The sequence below is a fragment of the Zeus faber genome, assembly GCF_960531495.2.
Source record: "Zeus faber genome assembly, chromosome: 6".
NCBI classification, from domain to species: domain Eukaryota; kingdom Metazoa; phylum Chordata; class Actinopteri; order Zeiformes; family Zeidae; genus Zeus; species Zeus faber.
Genome location: NC_137201.1, coordinates 3,419,024 through 3,445,543, shown reverse-complemented (window position 1 = coordinate 3,445,543; position 26,520 = coordinate 3,419,024). Strand labels below are relative to the sequence as shown.

The following is a 26,520-nucleotide window of genomic DNA, read 5'->3' as shown; positions in this document are numbered from 1 at the left end:
GATCAACCACAACATTAAAGCCACTGACAGGTGAAGTGAATGCTCATGTCGTGAGCATTCACAGTGAAGTGAGACATGCTCATGTCTGCTGCTCATGTCGTCATCTGTCAAGGGGTGGGATATATCAGGCAGCAAGTGAACAGTCAGTTCTTGAAGTTGATGTGCTGGAAGCAGGAAAAATATGTCATCCTAAGGATCTGAGCAACTTCGACAAGGGTCAAATTGTGATGGCTACAGATGGGTGATGAGGATGGGAACAGCATCTCCAAAACAGCAGGCATTGTGGGGTGTTTCAGTTGATGTATGCAGTTGTTAGTACATAGCAAAAGTGGTCTAGGGAATGACAACCAGTGAACCGACAACTGGGTTATGGGCGCCCATGGGCTCATTGATGAGCGTGGGGAGCGAAAGGCACGTCTGTCTGGTCCGATCCCACAGAAGAGCTAGTGAAGCACAAATTGTTGAAAAAGTGGCTATGATAGAAAGGTGCCAGAACACACAGTGCAGCTTGGATTGGGAATGGGGCTGCATAGCCGCAAACCAGTCAGAGTGTCCATGCTGACCTCTATCCACCACCAAAAGCGCCTACAATGAGAGTCAGAACTGGATCATGGATTAATGGAAGAAGGTGGCCGGGTCTGATGAATCATGTTTTCTTCTACATCATGTGGATGGCCGGGGGTGAGGGTCTGATCCGATCAAGCATCTGTTGGATGTGCTGGAACAACAAGCCCGATCCATGGGGGCCCCACCTCACAACTTACAGGACTTAAAGGATCTGCTGCTAACATCTTGGTGCCAGATACAACAGGACACCTTCACAGTTCTTGTGGAGTCCATGCCTCGACCGGTCAGAGCTGTTTTGGAGGCACAAGGAAAAGCTACACAATATTAGTGGTTATTAGTGGTGGTTTTAATTTTGTGGCTGATTGGTGTGTATATGCAGTGTATTCTGCTCATCACGCCAACGCTTCCGACATAAGTGATTATCCAAATTAGCGTGGACATTGTTACTCCTTACTAGCTCCTTTCGCACATCACATGAAAGTCTAGCGTCACCGGGAGAGTCAACAAGCTACCAGCCATTGAACGGTCACACAAAAGTATCAGCCCAGTGTTTATTGCCATGGAAATTGAGCAGCACCAGTGTTGGCTCAAGAGAACCATTTACATTCCCCAGACCTCTTTAAGTGTTTTCACACCATAGGCTGGATGTCTGCTTCAGCAATGACGTGATGTGAATTACTCTGTGATGTGTGACAGCCCTCCATAGACTCTCTTGTGTGTGTGTGTGTGTGTGTGTGTGTGTGTGTGTGTGTGTGTGTCTGTGTGTGTGTGTGTCTGTGTGTGTGTGCGTGTGTGCGTGTGTCTCATGTGTCCCTGTGTAGTGGACAGCTTGGTTCATCTTTTTGTGTCGTAGACAGTTGTGATTGCTCTGTTTTATCTATCTTTCTTTTTTTGCTATCTGTGCTGTGCGTTTTTGTGGTTTTGCCAATGTGTTATGAAATCTAAAGGCTTAATTTGACTGTACCGCATGAGTGTAAGTGTGTGTGAAAGACAGAGAGAGAGAGAGAGAGAGAGAGAGAACGCGAGAGAGAGGGAGAGAGAGAGAGAGAGAAAGAGGCACAATGTCTTGCTGGCTGTTGCTGACACATTCCCTCAATTCAGGAATGAATGTTGAGTTCCAACACCCATTGCCAGAGAATGCCGCCATACTTTGACATGAGCCATCGTACAAATCAAGAGAATGAACTATTTTTGAAGATGGAGACGTCTGAAGACAGATTTTCTCAATGCCAGCTCAATTGTTTTTGAGCCCTATTCTAGATAAGTCAGTTGTTCCTTTTGTTGTCTTTCTTCTGTGTAGATAAGCAGCCAGATCCATTTCATTTGTATATACTCTGTCAGTTTGGTCTCAACATTCTCCCCCTGTTATATTTGCTTCCCATCGTGGGGCAAGTAAAACATTATGAAATCTTGGGCTGGGCAGCCAAACTGGAAGCCAAACTCCACAACTAAATATTTTTTTGCTGCTCTTGAATTGCACCTGTAAACGAGAAAATAACTCTCAGTTTTTCCCTCATCTGGAAGTCTTGATGCAGTCTTTAGACTTCAATTTTGTAATGATCCACACCAGCGATTTGGGATTGTGTTGGGAGATGGTATAGCAAGTGGGCCGCCAAATCATGGGTAAAACACATAGATTTTATTGAAAAAATAAATACAAAATTATTAATTACAAAAAGGTTTTTAAATGTAAAAAAAAAAATAAAATCATTCATGGTATTTTTTCTTTAAATCCTTAAAAATGACTCATCACTGATCACTGATAGATAGGAACTTATGGTAGGGCGTACTACCTCCAAGATGGACCACGATCAACGTTTACACATTTATCTCCCACACTATTACAGTTTATAATCCCCCTTACACTACATTGCAATAAATGAAAATAAAAATGTAAACAGCCTCCCTTGTAAAGTGTATTGTGCTACATGTTAAAGGATAGATTTGCCAATTTTCAATCCAGGCCTTATTGAAATGTTGAACCCCGCCAGTCATAACTGCTCCTAGAACAACCTCGCTCAACGCTGAAACTTACTATTCCGCTTCTGACTCTTCTGACTCTACTTTAAGCCATACAAAACTTGCAAATCAGCTCTTGTTGGGACTTTGGTCTTACCATGAAAGACTAAAAACAGGAAGTGGCGCCGCTTCCTACTTGGAATCTATTGTAACCAACATTACACTCAGAATGTACTGCGGCAATTGCAAAAAGGGCCTCTAAATAAAATGTGATTGTGGCAGTTTCTCCTACGACATGCCACCCAAGTGACGTTTTCAGGGCCCTCCCGCACAGAGACACAGAAGACTATGTTGTAGACAATAATACAAATGAAGACCCCACCTAAGTTTTATTTTCGAATTAAGACCCCACCTACCCCTACCATTTTCCACTGAGAAGGGAATCATTCATGCGAAGGGAAAGGGAAGCGATCATTTCAAACTACATGGGACAGCTTCATTCTTTTCTTATTACCGTCTTATCTATCTTCTGAAGCCGGTCTGATATTGTCCTTAATTGCGGTGGGTATGGCTTGGCGGGCTATGGTGCTAACGGAGGCACGGGGTGTATCAGAAAAAGACTGTGGTAATTAATTGACCGCCGTGCTGCCTTAACTTTATTCTGTGCTGTCAGTGATGGTCGGTGACAGATGGTTATTTTCCTGCTCTCACAAACGTCCAGCAGACTCCAAAGGGGATATGTTTGTGTGTGTGTGTGTGTGTGTGTGTGTGTGTGTGTGTGAGTGTGTGTGTGTGTGGGAGGGGGATCCTGTGCGCCAGTTGCGCCCTATTTATACCCATTTTTAATTTTGGAGGTTATGTGGCGCTAGAGGCAGGGGTGTAACACTAGACCGCTGGAATCCCTTCAAAGACAAATAAACACCAACAACGCACACCCACACCACCTCCTCGTCCCCCTCTTCTCCTTAACTCCTCTGCCTCTCTCTCTCTCCTACACTCATCTCTCTATCTCCTTCTCCATCCATCCTGTCACAACTGCTCTTGTTTTGTTCCCTCCCCACTTACTCCTCTGTTTCTATCTTTTATATTTCTCTCTCTCTCTCTCTCTCTCACACACACACACACAAATACACACATATAGCAGGCTGCCAGTGGGGAACAGTGGCGCCCCAGAGCTCTTGCTCCTGACAGTGGTGATTTATTCACGCAGGCACAAGTGAATGCACTCACAGCCACATGTTGCTTTGCTGTTTGACATTTGGACCTGCGTCCACTGGCCAGGCCAATGGCAGAGGGGCATTTTTAAAGCTAGGCCAGGTGCATAAGCACTACTCTTACCCCTTACCCCTTACACCACCCCCCCCGCCCCCCCCCCACACACCGCCCCGCACACACTCTCTTTCTTTCGCTGGTAACTCTTTTAAACAGCTCCACTCTCCCCATCTCCTCTCACTTGCAGGACGAGTGAGAGGAGGGAAGCATTGGTGTGACTCCTCGGTCTCCACTAAACAGGAATACCTATCAGACAGATAGGGCACGAGGCTCACTGACAGCAGACAGACAGACAGACGGACAGACAGACAGAGGACTTCTATAAAAGTAAAAGAGGAGGAGGAGCAAGCAACCCAGCGACATGTTTGGTTACGGTCGTAGTCATTTCACCTGGAATGCAACTCTGAGGGAGCTGGAGACACAGTGCCAGGCATCCTGCGGAGGTAGGCACAGTGCGTGTCTGTGTGTGTGTGTGTGTGTGTGTGTGTGTGTGTGTGTGTGTGTGTGTGTGTGTGTGTGTGTGTGTGTGTGTGAGCTAGAGAGAGAGTGACAAGCACTAGAGTGAGAATTACATTCTCTCAGAGATGACTGGGCGTCTCAGAGTGATGCAAAACCATTGTTGATATGGTTGGGTCCCCCCCAGCACACACACACACACACACACACACACACACACACACACACACACACACACACACACACACACACACACACACTTGGCTGTACAGGCTGTTTGAGGCCAGACCTAAGTATAGACTTCTGAGGGGGTAGCAGGACAGCTTTGGCACGTCGTTTCACAGGGAACGAGATGCAGCTGCTCTTCAAAGACCTTCCATTTGGAAAAACAAAGAAACAACAAACTATCTGCATCGTTGGTGTTTCTTATACGCAAAATCCCATCACTTCCGCAAGTGGCAGTTATTATTTCCTCCCCGATCAGGAAATATCCAAAGGGTATCCGACACGGGCGCTTCCAGCATTACTTGTCAAGGTGCTGCTATCTTGGCTATGTAGCTGTGTTATGCGCTGAATGTGGGAAGGCATTCTGTCTTGGCCGTCTTGGCTTGAGCGCCACCGAATCAGTGACACGGCAGTGGACTGAGAGTGTGAAACCCGGAGGAACCCGATGATGTTATGTGACAGTGTGGTCAACCTGGGGGCAAAGTTCCTTTGAAGATGATAACTTTTGGAAGAGTCCGTTTTTGGGGGAAACTATTGGGAGTAAGGAAGTAACCTACATACCTACCTTCCTTCCTTCCTTCCTGTCCACCTATCTACCTACTGTACCAACCTACCGTCCTACATACCTTCCTTCTTTCTTACCTACCTGCCTACATACCTAACTACCTTCCCTCCTTCCTTTCTACGTACATACCTACCCACCCCTCATTCTTCTTACCTACTGTACCTGTCTGCCTACCTACCTACCTTCCTTCCTCCTTCCTTCCTTCTTACCTACCTACCTACCTACCTTCCTTCTTTCCCTCCTTCCTTCCTTTCTACTTACATACCTACCTACCTACCTTCCTTCCTTCCTTCCTTCCTTCCTTCCTGCCTACCTACCTATCTACCTACTGTATCTACCTACCTACCTACCCACCAATCTACCTTCCTTCCCTCCGTCCTTCCTTCCTTCCTATTTATATATCTACCTTCCTACCTACCTACCTACCTACTTACCTACCTACCTACTTCCCGCCTACCTACCTACCTCCCTTCCTTCCTACTTTTGTACCTACCTACCTATCTACCTACCTACCTACCTACGTATCTAAGTACTTATCTACCTACCTACCTACATACCTACCTACCTACCTACCAACCTACCTCCTTAGCTACCTTCCTTTCTTGCTACCTACCTGCCTTCCTACCTACCTACATACCTTTATTCCTTCCTTCCTACTTATGTATCTACCTACTTCCCTATTCCCTTCCTTACTACTTACTTACCTACCTATCTACCTACTCACCTGTCTACTTAGCTACCTTCCTTCCTTCCTACCTACCTACCTATCTATCTACTGTACATAGCTACCTCCTTTACCTACCTATCAATCTCTCATGCAATTCTATAATTTCAAGTGTGCATCTTAAATATGTCACATTTTCTAACAACTTGCAGTTTGGTAGACTGAATTGAATTTCCCCTTGCATCCGTTTTTGATGTAGTTACTACATTGATAGAAATCGGATTAATTTTTAGCGAGCACATATACACAAAGTGATGAAAATACACCTGGCATGTATTAAACCTTTTTTTCTGGAATTTCCTTTTGGGGATTAATAAAGTACCTTTATCCTTATCTTTATACATTTGTTACTGTATGTTTGACAAAAAACACTAGCTATGACAAGATAGATAGATAGATAGATAGATAGATAGATAGATAGATAGATAGATAGATAGATAGATAGATAGATAGATAGATAGATAGATAGATAGATAGATAGATACTACCTATGTCAAGCCCTCCTTGTGCTTTTGTTCTGCAAACCAAATACATCTTCAAAGTTACTCTGCAGTCAAAGTTGCTCATCTCTCAGTAGCTTTGCCAACCGAAAGACGTTACAGATGTCTTTCACCAATGTGAAAACAATTTTTGTGCATGCTTTGACTTGAAGCTCATGTCAACAATGCGGGGTTAGCGCAGGGTCTGTTTTAAATTTGTCAAATATTCTTTGGGGGGGAAAAGCCAAATGCAAGACTTTACAGTCTAAATCTTGCCAGTAAATGGAGAGCTGAACTACAGCACAATTTCCTTGCAGCCTAATATTCTGCAAGTGTATCTCGCAAAGCGGAGTCCCAGGCAGTGCACATGCATCCCCATGGCTGTATCAGGTTGGGTTGTGCTATAAGCAGTGGCTCTAAGAACTATGGTCCCACTTCCTGTAAGGGCTGTTTTAACTAGATTTACTTTCCATGTGCATATGAAAGACCCGTGAATTTGCTGTCCCTGTGTGTGTCCCTGTATGTGTGTTACTCCTTCACACACAAATGCTACTCGGTGCCACCGCTTTCTCAATCCCATTTTTTTACCCTGTGTCCAAAGATAAATGACCTTTTGTATTAAAACCTTGACAGATTATCATTAAATTTGAATGTATTTGTCAACGCATGTGTTAGCTTGACATGAAAGTATCACGGTGCTTGGCTGTGTGGTGTGCACTGCACACAGACTACTTTTCACACGTTTGCCACTGTAAGATAACCTGAAGTACTTTGCCACATGAGGTTTACAGTTCCTTAAAACCTCTCACACAGTAGCATTTCTTTTTAACAAGCCCTTGCTGTTAAACGGGTCAGAGATGCGATGTAAGCCAGTTTTTGAGCCCCAGACATTCCTGATATTTTCAAGTGTGTTTGATTTTATCTGTAGAAGATCTTGTACTTTGTAGAGATCGGCGATCAGTTTATGCAGATGCAAAGGAATATGTAATAGGATTGTTATAACACACGTTTAAGAAAAAACAATATTCACAATGTCAATAGAACCTTGTGTAAACAACAATTTGTGAGTGATGGTACAGATATTTCCATGTCCAACTTACGAAGTTTGATAAATGATCTAGCTGCAAAACAAACATGATGAGCACAATGATTACAGACCGCGCGACAGGTAACACCACACCGCGTGCCAGCATTGTGGAAACATTTGTCCGGAATGGAATGCTTCGTTGCTGGTGTGTTACGCATGGGCCATCGTCGGCTATTGATGACATAACTAGTGGTGTCTCATTTCCTAGGCAAACATTTCAATCCATACTCCTTGTGGTTCCATTCTGAAGGGTCACTACTCAGTTGAGGGTACTCCAAAACTATGGGTAGGGCCAAGGGAAGGGAAAGAGCCACAGCCGTGGGAGGGACGGTCGAGATTGCATTTTTTTTGGCTGTAAAATGAGCTTGCGGCTGCGTCTGGAATTTAAAATGGCTTGACCCTAAACACCAACACCAACCCCCCCGCACTTACCATGGCGATGTCACATCGGAGATGCACCAGAGAGTGTGCTACATAGAGAGGATGAAGGTGTGTGTGTCTGTGTGTGTGTGTGTGTGTGTGTGTGTGTGTGTGTGTATGTGTGTGTGTGTGTGTGTGTGTGTGTGTGTATGTGTGTGTGTCTGTGTGTGTCTGTGTGTGTGTGTGTGTCTGTGTGTGTCTGTGTGTGTGTCTGTGTCTGTGTATGGGTGCGTATTTGTGCTACATGCTTAAATCATAACTCAGTTGGCCAGTGCACAATCAACTTTATAGCACCCTTTTCACTACTGGCAATCTGATTCAACAGGGTGTTAAGGGAGAAAGATGTTTGCACATCAAAAATAAAAACAAAATGCACATAAGAAATATATTTAAATTTATATTCGCTGTCAGGTTGCTGGTGAGGTTGTAGTCAATGTCAACTGAACACTCAACCGCTCCTGATAAGCAGGTTGGACTCCTGCATGGCTACAAACGCCATCTGCCACAGGTGTGTGAATGTATGTATATGTAATGGTGAATGTGAGGTAAAAATTGTAAAGTACCTTTGTGCCCTCTCAACTAGAAAGTGTGCTATATCAAATGCAGTCCATTCACCATTCACCACAAACAAAGTCTAAAAACCCCAAATGGCAGGTGTCAAAATACAATGTTAATGAGGCGTAGCTTGCAGAGCTAGTTCTGTCAGACAACTCGACAGAGCCACACGTTTCCACGCTGTTATGAACCGATTTAAGCAGTCAGTCCCTCTTGCCCTAACCTGCTTTGCTTCCTGCCGTTGCCTGCTTGCTTGCTGCGCTGCTGTGTTCCCTCCACCACCCCTCCATCCATCATTGGGCTACACTCTCCTATCCCATGGGGGGATTCAGGCTCATAACTCCAATATTTCTAGCTCATTAACTCATCACTCCCTCGCCAGGAGTGATGAGCAGTGGAGCCCAGACACCAAAACTGAAATGATGCTACATAAATAAAGATAATTTTAAATGGAATCTTAAGAGTTTAGAATGCATCAGAATCATGTCTGTGTATTTACTCTTCAATAGCTCAACAGTTAGTGACAAAACGTGTGTGTATACTTGTATTGGGGGGTGGGCGCTCGGTGGAATGGATTGGAGAGACAATGGGAAAGGAGTGATGAGAGATGGACAGGGAGGAAAAAGGGAAGAAGTTTGGGGGAAAGTAGGGAGAGAGGGACAATTAGAGGAAGATGAAGTGTGGCGTGTGCTCTATTCTCAGCAAATGCACACACAGACACACACAAACACACTCACACAAATCAATTTTGTGGATAGGACACCCTTGATTCCGGTTTCCGCTGGATCCAACTGTCACCACTGATATTCTGGATGCTCTGCTTGAGATGTCCAATATTCAGGAATGCCGCAAGCGCCAAGGTGAAGATCATTCATCCATATTCCATGTGATGTGAAATCACAATGTGAAACCCTTTTGATAGAATTCAACCTTTAAATCGTACTACTCTTACACACATGGAACCACTCTTGTGAAACAGCAAAGAAGAAAAACCCTTTGTGTCACGCGCCAACGTCACTTCTGTAAACAGACGGTTAAAGCACAGCACGGGGGTGTTTCGGTCTCACTTGTCTGTGAAAACTTTCTTCATCTTATTGTTATGGATTACGCGAAGCGGGTGGCGGAAGCTCTGAATCATATTTCAGACCTTAATCTGAACAGTGCGATTAAGGCAGTGTTAGCAGCACCTTCTGGACTTCCTTTTCCGCAATGATAGTCAGTTCTCTGACAGCAATGGGGAGAACGACAGCGACGCTGAAACTGATATTACTCCAGACTTGGAGAACATTTCAAACAGCGGATTTCAAACTTAATGTGACGATGAAACTGAATATTTTCAAGAACCACCCGAGGAGACCGACGATACGCTCATTGTTGTTACAATGGAAGAAGTTGATTGATGACATGAGGTTGGTGACAGATTTTCAGATTTCTGATTTTCTGAGACTCATATTATTGATAGACTCTACATTTTGTTCAGTTGTCTATACTTTTAAACTCCAAAACAATTCCACTTTTATAAAACATGTAAATTCTTACTGTTAAAGAAGAGCTTTTCTAAAAACAACATTTATTGTGTTTTTGAGCTGTTCATGATTAGCCCATTCAGCAGTAGGCTTTGTTTGTCCGCCAACCCATTTGCATTCTGGGAGCTGGCTGAATGAACCTGGTGTGGGTAAAGCTTTGGAGGTGATTATCTCCGAATCACAGTTTGCCACACCCTTGTCATTAACAAGTCATAGCTTTAAAGATATTTGCTTGATTTGCACAAATGACACCTTGTTTGGAAGCTCTTATTCTCCACTTTCAAATGATGTGGGGGAAAAAATCTCAAAGGCTGAAAAATGCCTAAAGTACGCGGTGGGTCAGACAGATGATGTGTGTTGATGACGCTGTTCAACATTCACTCAAAACATAAGAACAATGCAGAGATTGCCCCATTCAGCAGGGTGTCAAGTCCCTATTCGGCAGGGTGTCAACTGCCCATGTGGCGAGTAGCCATGTGCCTCTGTTGGTCCTCCATACAATTTGCATTCTGGGAGCTGGCTGAATGAAGCCAAGTGTTGGGAAAACTTTGAGGGTGATTATCTCAGACACAGTTTGCACCCTCATAATTAACAAGCCATAGCTATAAAAATCTTTGCTTGATTCGCACAAGTGACACCTTGTTTTGAAGCTCTGATTCTCCACTTTCAAATGACATCAAATGGCACCAAATGTACCAAAAATCTGCGGTGGATCACATATGTTATTTTTTATATCAGAGGTCACTGCCGTCCCAAGGTGTGCGCAAACTATGTGATATTTCAAATTAAACTTGAGTCTCTCTCACGCTGGACAAGTATTCATTTGGGATGTCTCCTGATGGCAACAATTGCAGAGGTCGACTGTGATCTGACTCCCAATTTGAATGCCAATTTGCCTTGTCTGTGATTTTCTGCAGTAAAAATGTCACGACCAATTAGGCAAGGCAAGGCAAGTTTATTTCTATAGTATATTTCATACACAAGACCAATTCAAAGTGGATTACATAATGTGGGAGTCTCTGCCCACAGATAAGGGTTTAGGGAGAAAGACAGAGTCCTTTTGGCTGTGGTGTGCTAACATGGTGAGAGTTTTTATTAAGCCTTGAACAGAACGGATCGCTGGCCACACGTATAAATAATAACAAACAATAATTATGATGGTAATGATGAGGATGGTTTTGGGAGCAGGAGGAATGGCCTTCTGCTCCCTAGCTCCTGGTTGGCTGACGGGCCCGTGCGCGGATCCACTCTGCAAGACGGACAGAACATTAAGAAATCTCCCTGCCTCGAGTCGAGTGCATCAGTGCCGCGGGGCCGCTGATTAGACTGATTTGAGGCAGCTTGGCCGCCACGGGAAAGGGAACCGTGCTGTCGTCGGTGCTTGACCACACCCCTTGGTCCGCCACATACCCCCACTGCCCGACTTAAGCCGGGGAGCCATCTGACCCCCCCCACCCCGCCCCCAGAGTGGGAGAGAAAGTCAGCCACGACCATCTGGAACACCTGAGTTAAAGGTCTGGAGATCCAGGTATCACTGGGTGATCCGGGTGTTTGTGTTCTTCATGTGGTGGAGCCACTGCAGCAGGGAGTGGTCCAAACAGGGGGTGAAAGACTGCGCCCAGCATTCTGTTCAACGCATCGGTCTGGAGAAAGAAAGGGAGAGAGAAGTTAACAGCACTGGCTTCCCACAGAGAGCTGAGGCCTGCTGGCACTTCTCTGACCACTGGATCGGATCTGGGGCAACCTTTCGAGTTAAGTCGGACAAGGGGCTGGTTAGCGCCTAAAAGTCGGGAACAAACCTCTTGTACTGTAGTAGCCGGCCAGCCCCAAGAACTGCTTCATCGCCTTCTTGGTCCGCAGCGACCACAGTGGTTTTATCAAGCTGAGGTCAGACAAGGCCTTCACCCAAGTGGTACCCCACATACCGTACCTCCAACCCTCCCACGACACACTTCTTTGGGTTGGCGGTGAGCCCAGCCCGCCTCAGGGACTCAAGCACAGTGCCCACATACTGCATACCGCTCCCAGTTGTCGGTGTGAATGATAACGTCTTCCAGGTAGGCCGCGGCGTATGCTACATGCGGACGCAGGACGCAGTCCATGAGTTTCTGAAAGGTGGCTTGGGCATGGAATAACCCGAACGGAAGTGTGCGAAAGTGATATAAGCCAAACGGCGTGGAGAACACAGATTTTTCCTTGGACTCCTGCGACAAGGGAATCTGCACAGTAGCCGTTGGTTAAATCCAGTGGCATCGAGTAGGCGTCGAACTTGGACACCGCATTCCCCCTTCGGTAGTCCACACATAACTGGACTAACACATCAGGCTTACCCACCAGCACGATGGGACTAGTCCAGTCACTTGTAGACTCCTCTATTACAGCCATGTCCAGCATGGCCTCTAATTCTGCATGTACAATCCTGGTTTGTGTTCGGGCAGGCGATATGGCTGAGAGTGCAGCTTCACCCCTGGGTCATCTCCACATGGTGGCGTATGAGGGACGTGAGGCCTGGCAGGGAGGAGAAAACATCAGATAAGCGACGCTGAAGTGCAGCTACGTCCGCCTTCTGGGACGGAGAGAGATGATTACTTTTTCACCACATTTTGAACATCCGGCCCCAACTCATTCCGCTCAATGACGGGCATGACCAGAGCCACGGACGCCCCCACCCTCCATTCTTTTAAGAGGTTTAGGTGATAAATCTGTGCCGCCCCCTGCCTGCCTTGCCACTTTGCGAGCAATTTAGAGCTGGACATAGGGAGCAACACGAACACCTTTTCTCCCGGTGCAAACTGTCTGAGCCGAGTCCCCCGGTCATAAAAGAGGTGCTGACGTAAATTCTCCCGTGATAATGGTCAAATCAGTGTTCAAATAATAAACTGTATTTCATTCTTATTGGTGCTAGGATCTTCCTCCCAGTTTTCTTTAATTTGGTCTACCACCCCCCGGGGTCTCCTGCCAAAGAGGAGTTCAAAGGGAGAAAAACCCGTGGACGCCTAGGGAACCTCTGCACTGCAAACAACAGGGGGTCCAACCACCTGTCCCAATAATGTCCCAAAGAATATCGTTGTGAACTAACTTTCAAACCATGTTTTTCTGCGTTTTATCAAAGCGGTCCCCCAGGCCGTCGGTCTGTGGATAGTAAACGCTGGTCTGAATTGAACGGACGCCCAGTAACTCGTAAAGTTCCCGAAGTGTACGTAACATAAAAGTAGTGCCCTGGTCGGTCAGGATTTCCTTAGGAATCCCGCATTGACATGACCTGAAACAGTGCCTGTGCCACAGTTTTGGCTCTAATACTGTGCAGGAGCACTGGTTCGGGGTACCGGGTTGCATAATCCACTAGGACTAACACAAAACGATACCCGCGGGCGCTACGGTCTAAAGGCCTGTTGAGGTCCATACCGAGTCTTTCGAACGGGACCTCGACAACGGGGAGCAGCTTCAACGGCGCTCTTGGTGTAGCTGGAGGGTTGACTAACTGGCACTCAGGACACGCAGTACACCATTTAATCATGTCTGGCCAAATGCCAGGTCAATAGAAGTGGGCCATTATCTGCGGTCGTGCTTTCTCGTGAACGAGGTGACCGGCCATCGAGTTATGGTGTGCCGCCTAGAAGAGCATTTCGGCACGAACCACTGGGTTATCTCCTCTCATGTGTCACGACTCACTCGATTTAACCTGTCCCTAATCACTAAAAAATATAGGTGAGTGACCACGGCGAATGAGTGCATCAATATGCTATCTATTAACTACCTCCTCGTACGGGGTGTCGTCTCCCGCCACCCCTGCACCCGTCGTGCCCGCTGACGACCGCTCCACATCACCGTGAGACACGCAACGCTCACAGTTCCCAACCGTCCATGAATGCACTCCCCCAGCCCATCTCATCAACGCGTCAAACCCTGGCCAATCCAAGCCCAAAATCAGGGACAGGCGGGAACTAACAGCAGCCTGTACCGTTTGCTTTTTCCCTTGTAACAAATTTCGAACCGGACCATCGGATACGTGTAAATATCTCCATGCACACAACTAACCTCCATCTGTGACGCCTCCATCAAAGGCCCGGGTCAAAACAAGCATTGCTGGACCATCGTCTGCGTACAGCGCGAGTCCAGCAAAGCCTGGTGTCTACCCCCTTGTAGCCTTACCGGGACTTGGTAGGCCCCTTCCCGACTGGGGGAGGGGTCTAGCGGGCCACCTGGACCACCTGGCCGAGACATCTGCGCAGCGGCACTGCACTGGGAGCTGCGGGCGGACAGAGAGGGGACAGTAGGGGAAGGGGGGAAAGCGTCCCGTGGAACGCCACAGGACCTGGCTGGTTGATATCCGCCCTCCCGCCACAAAAAGGTGGCATCTCCCAACACCCGTGGGTGCGGCAGAGCTCTGGCTGTTCTCCTCCCGCGTGGGTCCTGGGGTCGGATGCAGTGCCCACCCGGATATTCTCCTCCGGGCGATCAGGACAGGCTGGGGACCTGACGAATCCCACGTGGGTCCTTGGATCGGACATATCGCCCCCCCCCGGACATTCTCCTCCGGGGCGTCGCGATGGGCTGAGGGTCGAACGTTGGTCTGGTCCTCTGGCTGACTCCCGGTCGGCGGCGGTGGGCCGGCTGCTGGTCATGCCATGCTCCCGGGAGCTCATGCTGGTGGGGACGCGCTCCAGCTGGCAGCAGAGGTAGTCCCGCTCCTCTTTCAGGTCCGCAGCCACCAGATCAGCTCCGGGGCGCCTTTCACTCGGTGCCCGCCCCTCCCGGGTTCACAAGGGCTCATCAGGTGCCACTTGAAAAATTTATCTCAAAACGGAAGCATGAACCCCTTCCTGCCCATGACATTTTTCAGTATGGATTTTGACAGAATTTCTTTTTAAGATCTTTGTTATAGATTTTATATGAATTTTCCTTTTTGTTTGGTTGCTCATTACTTCATAAAATGGATCCTTATTAATGGAGTTACATTTTAGGGGTATCAGCTCTGAAGCTATAAATAAGTTCAATGTATGATTAATATTTATTGTATTAACTTCAGTCTGGAAGTCACAGGAGACCACAATGGACTGCAGATACAAAATTCTTCTTTCGTACTCGTGTTTTTCATTCATACTTGTTCTACATATAATTGAAAAATACTATATTTTTCCATTTGCTTGTGTATCCCTTTGAGCATTGTTTTTTTTTTTTATTGACTGCTTCGCTAAAAAAAAAACAGCCTCCATGGGGTCAATGCATCATGGTCAATGGAGGCGCTACATATATAGGCTTTGCTGTAAAAATATACAAATATATATTTAGACACATGACGTGCCGAAAAGGAAATTGACCCCTTTAACGGTGGCAATGGAAAATGGAACATGAACAAATCAATTCACTACTACACAGAGACAGTGAGGAAACAGCAGAAAAATGACATTATAACAGGCCACAGAGGCACGACCAGACATGACAGAACAGTAATTTGAAATGATTGATTTGGATCCGCCATTGTTTTTATCCCCAGTGAAGAAGGGAATGAGATGACAGAGAGCAAGAGAGAGAAAAAATAGAAACAAGAATCCGAATGGGAAGATAAATGAGGGGAAGAGACAGTCGGCGGAATTTTTTGCACTTTATAACCTTGTTCAATTTCGGTCCTGCTGTGGTTGGTTTGCGACGCGCTGCTTCCACTCTCTCTGTTTCTGTCTCTCTTTCTGAAGGAGAAACGTATCTCCTTGAGGAATTGCGATAAAAAATGGGTTTGCTTTTCAGACCAATGAAGGCATTTTGCAATTAGAAAATGGTCTTTCAGAGAAGGGCGAGACAATTCTATATGTTTTTGGAGTCAGGTTTGTTACGATTCTGATTCCTTGTAAAGGAATTACGATTTCAGATTTGACTTCCAGACTTGAAATGAACACAAGAAAGATTAATCATACATTGAACTTATTTATTACTTTAGGGCTGACCAATACATTTTAATGCCATTAATTAGAGTCCATTTTATAAAGTAATGAGATACCAAACAAAAAGGAAAATTCATAAAAAATCTATAACAAAGACCTAAAAAAAAAATTCCGTCAAAATCCATCCTGAAAATTATCATGGGCAGGAAGGGGCTCATGCTTTCATTTTGAGAAAAAAAAAGCTCTGATGTGGCAACATTTAAATCACGCAATGAATATCAACTCCACCTAACGTATCTAGTTCCAGGACTTACAGCTGTATTCAATTGAAAATATCATTTTCTATATACATTGCAAGTAGAAATGTCTATATTGATCTTCAGTTGTTACTGCAGAGTGTTAGGGAAGCCATGGAAGTACCCTTCTTATTTCACACAATAGTATACAAGATGTGCAATGGGTCTCATGAAATCTGAGAAAAACAAATCTGTCTCAAACTATTTTGAAACAAATCAATAGAGGCAAATGTATGATTTTTGGGCATTTCTCAAGCTGTATTTGTTTTCAATTACAGTGAAAATGAAACAGTATTGCTTTAAGTCTGAGCAGGTGCCTCTTTGCTATCAAAAGAGGAGGATGACTCCGAAGGGGATCACAGAGGCCTGGAAGGAGAGTTGAAAAGTGAACCGCTCAGTTGGATCACGAATGAATCACAACTGACTGGTAGAGTTTAAAATCATATTTGACGGCTTACCCCACCTGTTCAACATTGCATCTGGATCAAATACAACCGGTGTCCAGTGAACCTGTGGTAATACCTTGTGCCAGAAATATTGTAAGCACTCTAGGATGAGATCCAAGCAATGTTGGCATTTGGTGTCATCAAACCCTCTTGCAGTAAGTGGAGCTTCTCCATTCCTGAGAAGGTTGGATCACTGCATCTCTATTGACTTTTGGAAGCATAATGGTTTCTCCTTCCTCTAAAAGACCCCAATAATAAGAAGGGAAGACCTACTGGAGAAGATTTGAAGAATGATCTTCATCAACACACAAGACCTGTGCAAGGGTGTCTGACAGGTTCCTCCCCAGGGCAGCGGTCAAGGCCCTCCCTGCTTTCCAGACACCATTGGTTGGTCCTCCAGTTGACCGCAATGTTCTTTGATCTGCATGGAGGGCCAGTAACCTTTTCAGGGGCAAAGAGTTGGGTGAAGGCTGGGGAGAACGTAGTGTCTCCTATTTTGATGTGTTTGCTGGACCTGCATAAATGTCAGTGGGCAGAAATGTCACCATGGGACCATGCAGGAAAAGGAGTTCTCAGTCGAAGTACTTTGTCTGTTTTTCTAACATTCTCATCCCAGGGGGAGAAGTTGGTATCGTGACATGATCTGGCCAGGGGCAGCACTTAGTAGGCATCATAAACGCACATATGTGCATAACCAAATGGCCCCCTCCTCTTTCAGTGCAATGGGTCCACAAACTCACCTACACATAAGTCACCCACATTACTAGATATTAAACAGCAATACACAATAGGTAAAAAATTGTCCACATAAACACACATCCTGCTTGCTAGTTTCCTGCTGTTTCTGCACATTATTACACCCTGCCAACTTGACCCAAACTGAGCTTCTTGGGCAGGCTTGGCAATTCATGGGAATCCATGTCAATGAAATGGTTTAGGCTATAAATTGTTTTAAACACTTAAGACATCAATATTTGTTTTAAAGCAATGATATTAAATTATAAAAATAAATGGCCAGGAATTGGCAGTTGGAGGCAATGCCTGTGCTAAACCTAACTAATTACAAGAGGATTTCACACAGCTATTTCACACATGCTATTGGTTGACACCCTATTTTGCATGTTTAAGTTCACCAACGTTGAACTCTATGCGGAAGGAAGTAGGGAAGTAAAGGTGCCACTTCACTTCCCTACTTCCATCATGAATGCTGGTGTGAGCGAAGTCCTTAGGGTGTTTAAAGCCAGTGCATGCAGGGCTAGTTGCTAAGATACTGTAGAAAGCAGAATATTAGCTGGTGAAAGTGTTGCCTTGCCTTTCTGATGTATCTTTCTGAATTGTCCATTCACCCGGTTTTGATACGCGGGAAATAATTATCATTGCATGAAAGTGCTAGTGTCGAGAGTGCTGAGAGTCTTCTGATGCTAGTCTGTCCTAGATATGAGACGGATCAGGTTTTCACTTTTCTAAGTTCAGTTGCTGGAGCCAGAGCAAGCGTTTATATATCAACCTGCCATTTAGCCTAATTATAAAACTCCTCCAAGATTACGCTCAGCCAATGTTTTTTGTTCCATTGGCTAAGCACACTTCTTACATTTTAAACGTCCTGACTAGACCTACAAAACTTACTGCAGAATTCGAAAAACCGAGCAATGTGTGTATGCATACACTCATAACCCTAAACCAGGCTATGGTTAAGCCAATTTCCAGCCAAGAACTATTAGATTCATACTAAATCATTAAGTTCTATCCATCCGAAAAAAATGATACTATCAAGTGGTGAATAATCACCTCTAATAATGACACCACTTAAATACACAAACAAGGCCTTATATTCCATCTCATTTAGTTTGAGGCACAGCTTATGTCTCTTTTTTACGGGCCACCTCTTGAGGTTTGCCCCAGCTAACCTGCTGTCTGTCCTATCTTTCTGGCTTTCTGTCTGTCTCTCTCTCCATTTCTTAATCTCCCCTTGGTCTCGCCTTCTCTCTGGGTCATTTGGCACATATGAAAATAGCGGTGGTGGTGTATTACTTTCCCATCTGCTCTTTTTTATTTTTTTCTTACTCGTCAGTATCTTGTGATTTATGGGTGGATTTTGTCGCTGGGGGCAATCATGCTTCAGATTTAGATTTCAGTCTGATTCATATCCAAGGGGGAGGTTCCCTTCAACATGGCAGAGAGATACTGACTGCCCCTGGGGCTGTCTCACCACCAGAAGGGAAAAAAAGATCACCTTATCACTGTTCCACAATGGTGCCATGCATCACCGTGCCTAGCAGTTCTTATTTTTATGGAGGTGAGGTGTGGTGGGCTTCGGAGGGGTAGGGCTTCAAAAAGTTATCGATGTCTGCCCTGTCATACAATAACTTACGTTTTCATGATAAACATGACATTGTTTAAGTGGATGATTGGCACTGTGAATTTTCGGTGTCGAGATTTGCGATTTCATGTTTTGTGTATGACTTTTAAAAGATTACATATCTGTGTGAGAGATATGGTGGTTATTACATCATTATTGCCAAGAGGGACTGTGGTGTAATGCAGGCTTAACAAACTGGACAGTTAGTCCTTGCTCTCTGATTGGACAAACACTGTGTTTACATGTACCTGGCAGGATAACAAAATTACACCCATATTTGTGCTCAAGCCATAGACGTTGAAAAAAAATGGCCCGTTGGTTTCTGAAGAGATGATTTGTAGCCTCCAGTTTGGGTTTACACTCTCTGCATTCTTGGCAGGAAATGGAGTCGGATATTTCGAAATTTGGGAAGGGGTCTTCCAGAGCTAATGTCTGAGGTGGAGAGTGAACCAGTAATATTCTCTTCATGGAACAATAATTTTCAAAATCACAACCAAGACAAGTTGGATGAACTAAACTTAGATATGAGACCCTAAAATGTATGGACTTATTTTGTCCATTGCCTTCCATTTGGTCAGAAGGTTTTTGAAGCTGTATCTGGCTGCCATTAGCTGAACTGCCGTTTAAAGAATTGGGAACTTTTGCGTTGGCTTTCCAATAAATGCAACTGTGCCAAAGAAGACTTTATCCTCTGACGTCTCATCCAAGAATAATCCAGTAATGTATGACATTATATTTAAAAGTTTTTAGTATCTATCATAGTCTGAAAGGACATAAGGGGAGAAACAACAATACCAGGTACATGCATTAGTTTGGAGGGATGCTATTTTAAGATATACATACACCAGAAGTTGTTGTCACTGCTGAATCTTTTGAATCGCTTGCAGTCACAATCCCATATTCACCACCATATACTGCCATAGCATGTAATGGGTCCCCGTAAAAATATTGTTTTCGTTTTTTAAATTGCATAATACGCACATTTTGACGACGAGTTCAGTGTGTCGTAAAGTGAGAAGAAAACACTTTCACACAAACAGAAATGCATTACATATATTATGAGAGATGTTTGAGTCTAACTTTGAAACAGCCAGTTGCTTGAGAAGGAGTGAAAAGTGAAGGGGTTGAATGAAGACGGGCTGAAATTAGCTTCCTAAATGGGATCGGTGATGCTGGTGTGACTGGAGGGATGTGCTGGTCTGCGCTGCTTTCATTAGAAAGTGATGCGAGCGCAGCTATAGAGGGAAACCACATTCAAGCCTCTATGTCTGTCAGCAGACGACGTGGGAACAGATGAACTGGACAGCTGAAGCAACAACTGGGGGTCTTTCCTGACGGTTGAGGAAATGGAGCGTGTGTGTGTGTGTACAGTATGTGTTTGTGTGTGTGTGTGTCCAGGGCTACCCTGTCTCGGACAGAAGTGTGCTTGTAGATGTTACCCTGGGATTAACATTGCATTCATAATAGGAATGACCAGCCCCTGTGTGTTTGTTAGTGCATGTGTGCGTGTGTCTGAGAGAGAGAAAGAGATGGGGGGGTGGTGTCATGACAGGATGACAGGATGACAGGATGACCTTTGTGCATGTGCCCTTCTGAGCTTTGACCAGCCATGCTGTCTCAGTCAAGGTCCTGGTTCCTGGAAAGTTGGCGCTGAGCTGACAGGATTATGGCTCATGGGCTGTTTCTTTTCCCCTCATTTCCAATCCATCGTCCTTCAGTTTAACCCCTTTGGATAGGAAGAGAAGGGGGGTGGTGAATGGCCACCATATCTTCTTGTCTATACAAAATCCCAGACGTTCCCAGGATCATTGGATTTTGTATATTTTGATATAAGCCAGGGGTGGGGGGTGTTCCTTGGGGGGTTGGGGGGTGGGGGGGCACTGCATCTAGCCAGTTTAGACCTGTGTTAATCCTAAATTAATTTTGACTAAAACGTATTTTACCCAATTTACCATGTCTTAATCCAAATAAACAACAAAAAATATCAAATTGTATTTGTTGATTATACAAACTTTGATAACAATTGAATAAGACTAATGAGCAATGCATGTAACAGCTAGAAAGCTGTTGCAAAATTGTGATATTGGGCTTTGACACGGATGGCGCCTTGGTCTCTCTCAAACATATAGATTTCAGTGGTCGACTTTGTGAGTGGAAAATCTAATTACATAATATCAAATTGGAATAAACTTCAGTTTTCAAATGAAATAGACAGGCAGTGTGGCACCCCGGACGCTCACCAGGTAGAGCGTACCCTATACATGGCTGAGTCCCAACCGCAGCGGCCTGGGTTCGATTCCGGCACGAGTCCATTTGCTGCATGTCATCCCTCTCGCCGTGTCCCATTTCTCCCCCCCACTGTCACTATAAAATAAAGCATGAAAATGCCAACAAAAATAAATCTTTGAAAAATAAAATAGACAGGAAGATCGACAGACAAACAAACACTTTAACATACATACTGACAGGTAAACCACAATGCTGATAAACAAACGGGCAGATTAACAGACAGCCAGAAAGATGAGCTGTCCATTTATGACAGCTCGAAGTTGCAAAGGCATGGTGACTTAACTGGATTAGGACAGCTGTATATCTGGATCATGCTTTACCGTTTGTGTGTGTGTGTGTGTGGTTGCATGGATTACCCTTTCAAAGGAAATGGTCGCTATTTTCAACCAAGGCCTTATTACTATGTTTGCCATCATTTGTAACGGTTGTGCAGATTTGAGAGATTTGCCCTAACTCTAATCCTAGAATACAAAAGCAGGTACATAAAGTTTACCTTTTAACTTCAAAGTCAGACCAACTCCATTGCAAAAACAGTATCATATTTGCTATATGATGTTGTTTTTGTTTTTGTTGACAATGTTTTTGCAGTGAAGTTGTGATAGGGATAGTCGCACTGGTGGTAGAGCCATATAGGTAGAAGCCATATCAAAGGCCACTTTCCTTCATGTTCATGTTTACTTGGTTGTTACTCGGTTGATGACTATACTGACAAAGGATATCTGAAGATGTGTATTTACTGGTATCACGACAACTAAGTCCACTGTTTCCACTATGCTTTCCAAGCAATCTGCTGGTTGCAGTTTATTCCTTAGCAGATACACTGCAAAAATTAATGTTAAAATTAATTGAGCTGTTTTCTCGAACAGGGTGACAAATTCAATTTCATAGGATTTCTTAAAATATGAAAAGTCTTCTGTTGCAGCCCTCCAAAAGTATTGGGATATCATAGCATTGTGGTGACTGTGACTTGCAGTGACAAACATGGCCTTCAGTCTGCCTCGTAAGTTTATTTGTGCGATTTGTGTATGCATACAGTGTAGAAGCTATGACAACGTAGTAACAGGTTATTTGCACTTGCCTGGAGGCTGATGGGTATTCTGCATACTTCTGTACTGTTCCACAGTTCAAGCTGCTTCCATTTAAGAGACCTAAAGTCAGCTAATGTCTCTGGGTAACTTTTGGGAGAGTGTTTAGCTCGCTGCATAGCCACGAGTATCTTCACATACTTAGGGTAGAAGAGTGAAAAGATTAACTTCACCTCAAGGCATCACATGGCCTGGAAATCCGAGTCACTGCTGAGAGCAAGGATGCCAAATACCCAAGCCCAGGCCCAGCATGCAGCCCAGCTTGCGAGGATGGCCAGAAGGTGGCAGTACAATGGTGACTGCAATGGACAGGTCCCTCATCAAGTTGTCCAGCAGGCACAGCAAGTCCATCATGTCCAGCAGGTCCAGCAGTACGTCTACCATCCCTGCTGCCACAGAGGCTTGTGCAAGAGTGGCAGTTGCATGCACGGAGGCCACCTTCGCGATCCGTCAAATTGAAATGGAACTGGAAACGGCTTGCATTGATGAGCAGGCGTTTTTGGAGAGAGCATGCATGGAAGTCAAACACACTGAGGAAAGCATGCAAGGGCCCTCCAAAAGGAAGGCCACGCAGAGGCCACTTAAGCAGCAGTAGAAGCACTCGCAGTTGCACCCCTTCGTGCCCATGAAGAGGAAATGGTGGAGGCATCAAAGCCATTTGGAATGCCGCTCCCTTGCAGCAGCGCAGGGTATGATGCAGTGGACTAGGGAGAACATCCGCGCACATCTCAAGAGGAACACCCCACAGCCTGAGAACCTTCAACACGTCCAGGCGCACGACTTCGGTTGGACCCTGGCATGGCAGACCCGCAGTCGAGGGACAGGCAGCCGCAGCTAATCTGCATGCCTCAGATTGAATCTTAAACCCAGCGAGTTAAACCTACACACCAGGTGGCTCATTGGGGGGGGGGGGGGGGTGTAGTATGTCGAGAGAGTCAGAGCAGTTCACATCAACTACCCAACAGCTGGCCTTGACATGGTGTGGCAATGGTTGGATCAGATGTATCGCTCACCTGAGGCCATCGAGCAGTCACTCTTTGCAAGGCTAAACAACCTCCCAAAGATCCAGGATAGGGACTTCAGGCAGCTGATGTACCTTGTGGACCTGCTCAATGAGATAGTCACTCAAGTGTGTGGGGTACCTGTCTGGCCTCACTACCTTGACTCAGGCAGAGGGATGTGCCCCATTGCAGAGAAACGTCCATACAACCTCCAAAGGGCATGGACGGTTCAAGGCACAGAGTACAAATGAACGTCCAACGTGTCAAACCCACCACTCTCGCTGTTCGTTAGGTTTGTGGTAAGGCAATCAGAACTGTGTTTGGACCCCGTTTTCCCCGTCTGGGCTTCTAGCTCGACATCGCCCGGGCTGGAGGGACCCCCAACAAAGCCCCGGAAGATGAGGACCCGTACCTCTCTCAGGAACACAGATTTTGCAGAGGCCGCCATGCTGGAGCCTAGAGGACAGGAACCTGTCAGGACCCCGACAAATAGTGCCCCACCTACAAAATGTTGCACTCCCTCAGAACAAGCAAGCCCTGGTTCACAGCTAAACTCAGACAGCTAAGGTCAGAGAAGGAAGAGGCATTTAGGAGTGGGGATATAGACATGTTTAAAGTGGCTAAGTACAGGCTTAGCAAAGGTGCGAGTTGCTAAACGACTGTACTCAAAGAGAATCCAACACCAGTTTTCAGCCAATGACTCTGCCTCCGTCTGGAAAGGGTTCAGACAAATCACGAACCTCAAACCAAAGACACTTCAATCCATGAACATCACCCCATCATCCTAGTCCCAAAGAAGTCAAGAACCACAGGACTTAATGATTACAGACCCGTCACCCTGACCTCTGTGGTGATGAAGTCCTTTGAAAGCCTTGTCCTTTCCCACCCCAAATCCATCACAGATCCTCTCCTAGACCCCTGCAGTTCGCCTACAGAGGCAACAGGTCTGTAGACGATGCGGTAAACTTGGCCCTCCACTTCATCCCCCAGTACCTGGACTCCTCAGGAACCTACACCAGGATCATGTTTGTGGATTTTAGCACCTCCTTCAACACAATCATCCCGGCTCTTCTGCAGGACAAGCTCTCCCAGCTGAGCGTGACAGCCTGCACCTGCATGTGGATCACAGACTTCCTGTCTGACCCCAAGCAGCACGTGAAGCTGGGTAAACACTTCTCTGACTCCCGGACCATCAACACCGGTTCCTTTCAAGGCTGTGTTCTTTCTCCTCCTCTCTTCTCGCTGTACAGAAACAGCTTGCACCTCCAGCCACCAGTCTTTTCAAGCCCCTGAAATTATTAGATGACACCACCCTCATTGGGCTCATCTCTGGTGGGGATCTCTGCATCTGCATCTCTGCTGAGAAGGTGATTGGCTGTAATCTACCATCTCTCGAGGACCTGTACACCTGCAGGACCCTGAGGTGTGCAGGTAACAGCATGACAGACAGCAGCCAAACTGAGCTGCACAGAGGTTTGTGGGACAGGCTTCCAAGTTAAGTCTTACACCAAGATAACCTTGGTCAACACCTACCCTCAAGGACTTCCGGACATGAAGAGGAGAATGTATGTGATGCTAGAAGACCAGAGCAACCAATCGCTGGCCAGGTCAACCATCTTAGACATCTTCGGTGTTCAAGGGGACGCCTCCCCTTATACCCTGAGGACATACCATGGGATAGAAGAGACCACTGGGAGAAGAGCCAGCAGCTTTGTGGTGGAGCCCATTGGCGGCAAACACACCTGACGCTGCCTAAGGTCATCAAGTGTGACCACATACCCGACAACAGAGAAGAAATTCCTACACCAGAAGCGGTGAACTACCATCATTATCTAAAATGAAGGACCAGTTTGTGAACTTCATGAAAAACATCTTCAGTAGTGGGCACATTGAACCAGTGCCCATGCTGAAAGATTGCAGGAAACACTGGTATGAACCAAGCTTTGGAATTGACCATCCCCAGAAAGAAGTTCCCATGATCTAACCTTATTGTCAGTTTGCACTGAAATATTGCATCCATAGGCAGTTCTGTTCAAGAGATTACTCATGGATTACTCATACATATATGACACCTTTACAGACATTCAAAACACATCAAGCAGTCATGACAATCATACATATCACATTATATCCTCTGGATTCAGATCTCAGTTAGCAGCACAATGATTTTGGTTGAGCAACAGGATAGATTAATGAGATTGATTGAGATCGATTATGACTTTCTTGTGAATGTGCTGCTTGTTAGGTGCAAATGTATTCATATAGTATTTACTTCTATTGTATTAGCATGTTTTCTCTTCCACCACGGAGTCTATTTGGAGACTCGACACTGACATTTTCTTAAACTTCACAAAATGTTCGGTTGCGTATTCTGATGGATATCTGTCACTTTAAACAACACTCACCCTGCTTCCTAAATTAAACACCTTTAGGTGCATGTGTTGCATTTTGCTTTTAACTGTATTGTGTGTGTGTGTGTGTGTGTGTGTGTGTGTGTGTGTGTGTGTGTGTGTGTGTGTGTGTGTGAGTGTGTGTGTGCGTGCGCGCACGCGTGTGTGCATGCTTCCGTGCACATATCATCAGGTCAGGTTTTCTCATTAGTGGTGCTGACAGAAAAATATTCTCCATCCCATCCTAACGACTCCTTAATGAATGTGTCTGCATGCATGCATGCGCAAATGGATCTGCTTGAGTGAGTGTGTGTGTGTGTGTGTGTGTGTGTGTGTGTGTGTGTGTGTGTGTAACACAGAGTAGTGTACTGCTAGCTCCCTGGTGAGGTGAAATTCTAAACTGGTTAGGCGGCATCAAGTTCATCTGAACTCCTCACCCTTTTCTATGCTTATGTCGTACGTCCTTACTCTCCTCTTCCTCCTTCTCTCTGTCGCTCTCCTCCCTCGTTCCCGTTCCCCTGTCTTCTAGTGCTAATCCCTCTAGTCTGTGAGAAACACAAATTTTGGCCAGCGCTGGCTCTTTGGATTAGGCTGTGGTTCTTAACGTCGCAGAGGAGCACTCCCCAGATCTTGGTTTGGAGTTTCAGTTATTTTTCTTCTTTTATCCTCCATCGTTCTCTCTTTTGCTCGGGTTTTCCCACCCTCTGCTCTGCACAGCAAAAAGGAAAAAATAATTACAATTAGAAAAATTAACAAGCCAGAAAATCTGGTTTGTTATTTTTCTGTGTATGAGATTATTCAGCGAGGCAAGGCAAGCAAAAACATAGTTCCAATCCAAACCAATAAAATAATAATAAAAGTTATTTTCCCACTTACTGAGAGGCAAGTGGATAATTTTTTCTTTTGAACGAGCCATATTTTTAACTGTATTTAATGATTT

At 45.3% G+C, this 26,520-nt stretch overlaps 1 protein-coding gene across 1 annotated transcript in view; it reads left to right on the top strand.

Annotated features, from left to right (window-relative positions):
* Window positions 1-4,159: 4,159 nt before the first annotated feature.
* The window catches only part of agbl1 (AGBL carboxypeptidase 1), a gene marked incomplete at both ends in the record, with an annotated part of 253,871 nt that continues 231,510 nt past the window's right edge, over window positions 4,160-26,520 (top strand). Inside the window, one exon of the mRNA XM_080002341.1 lies at window positions 4,160-4,241. Within this exon, the coding sequence (XP_079858467.1) occupies window positions 4,160-4,241 (82 nt within the window). The remainder of the gene's footprint in view (window positions 4,242-26,520) is intronic.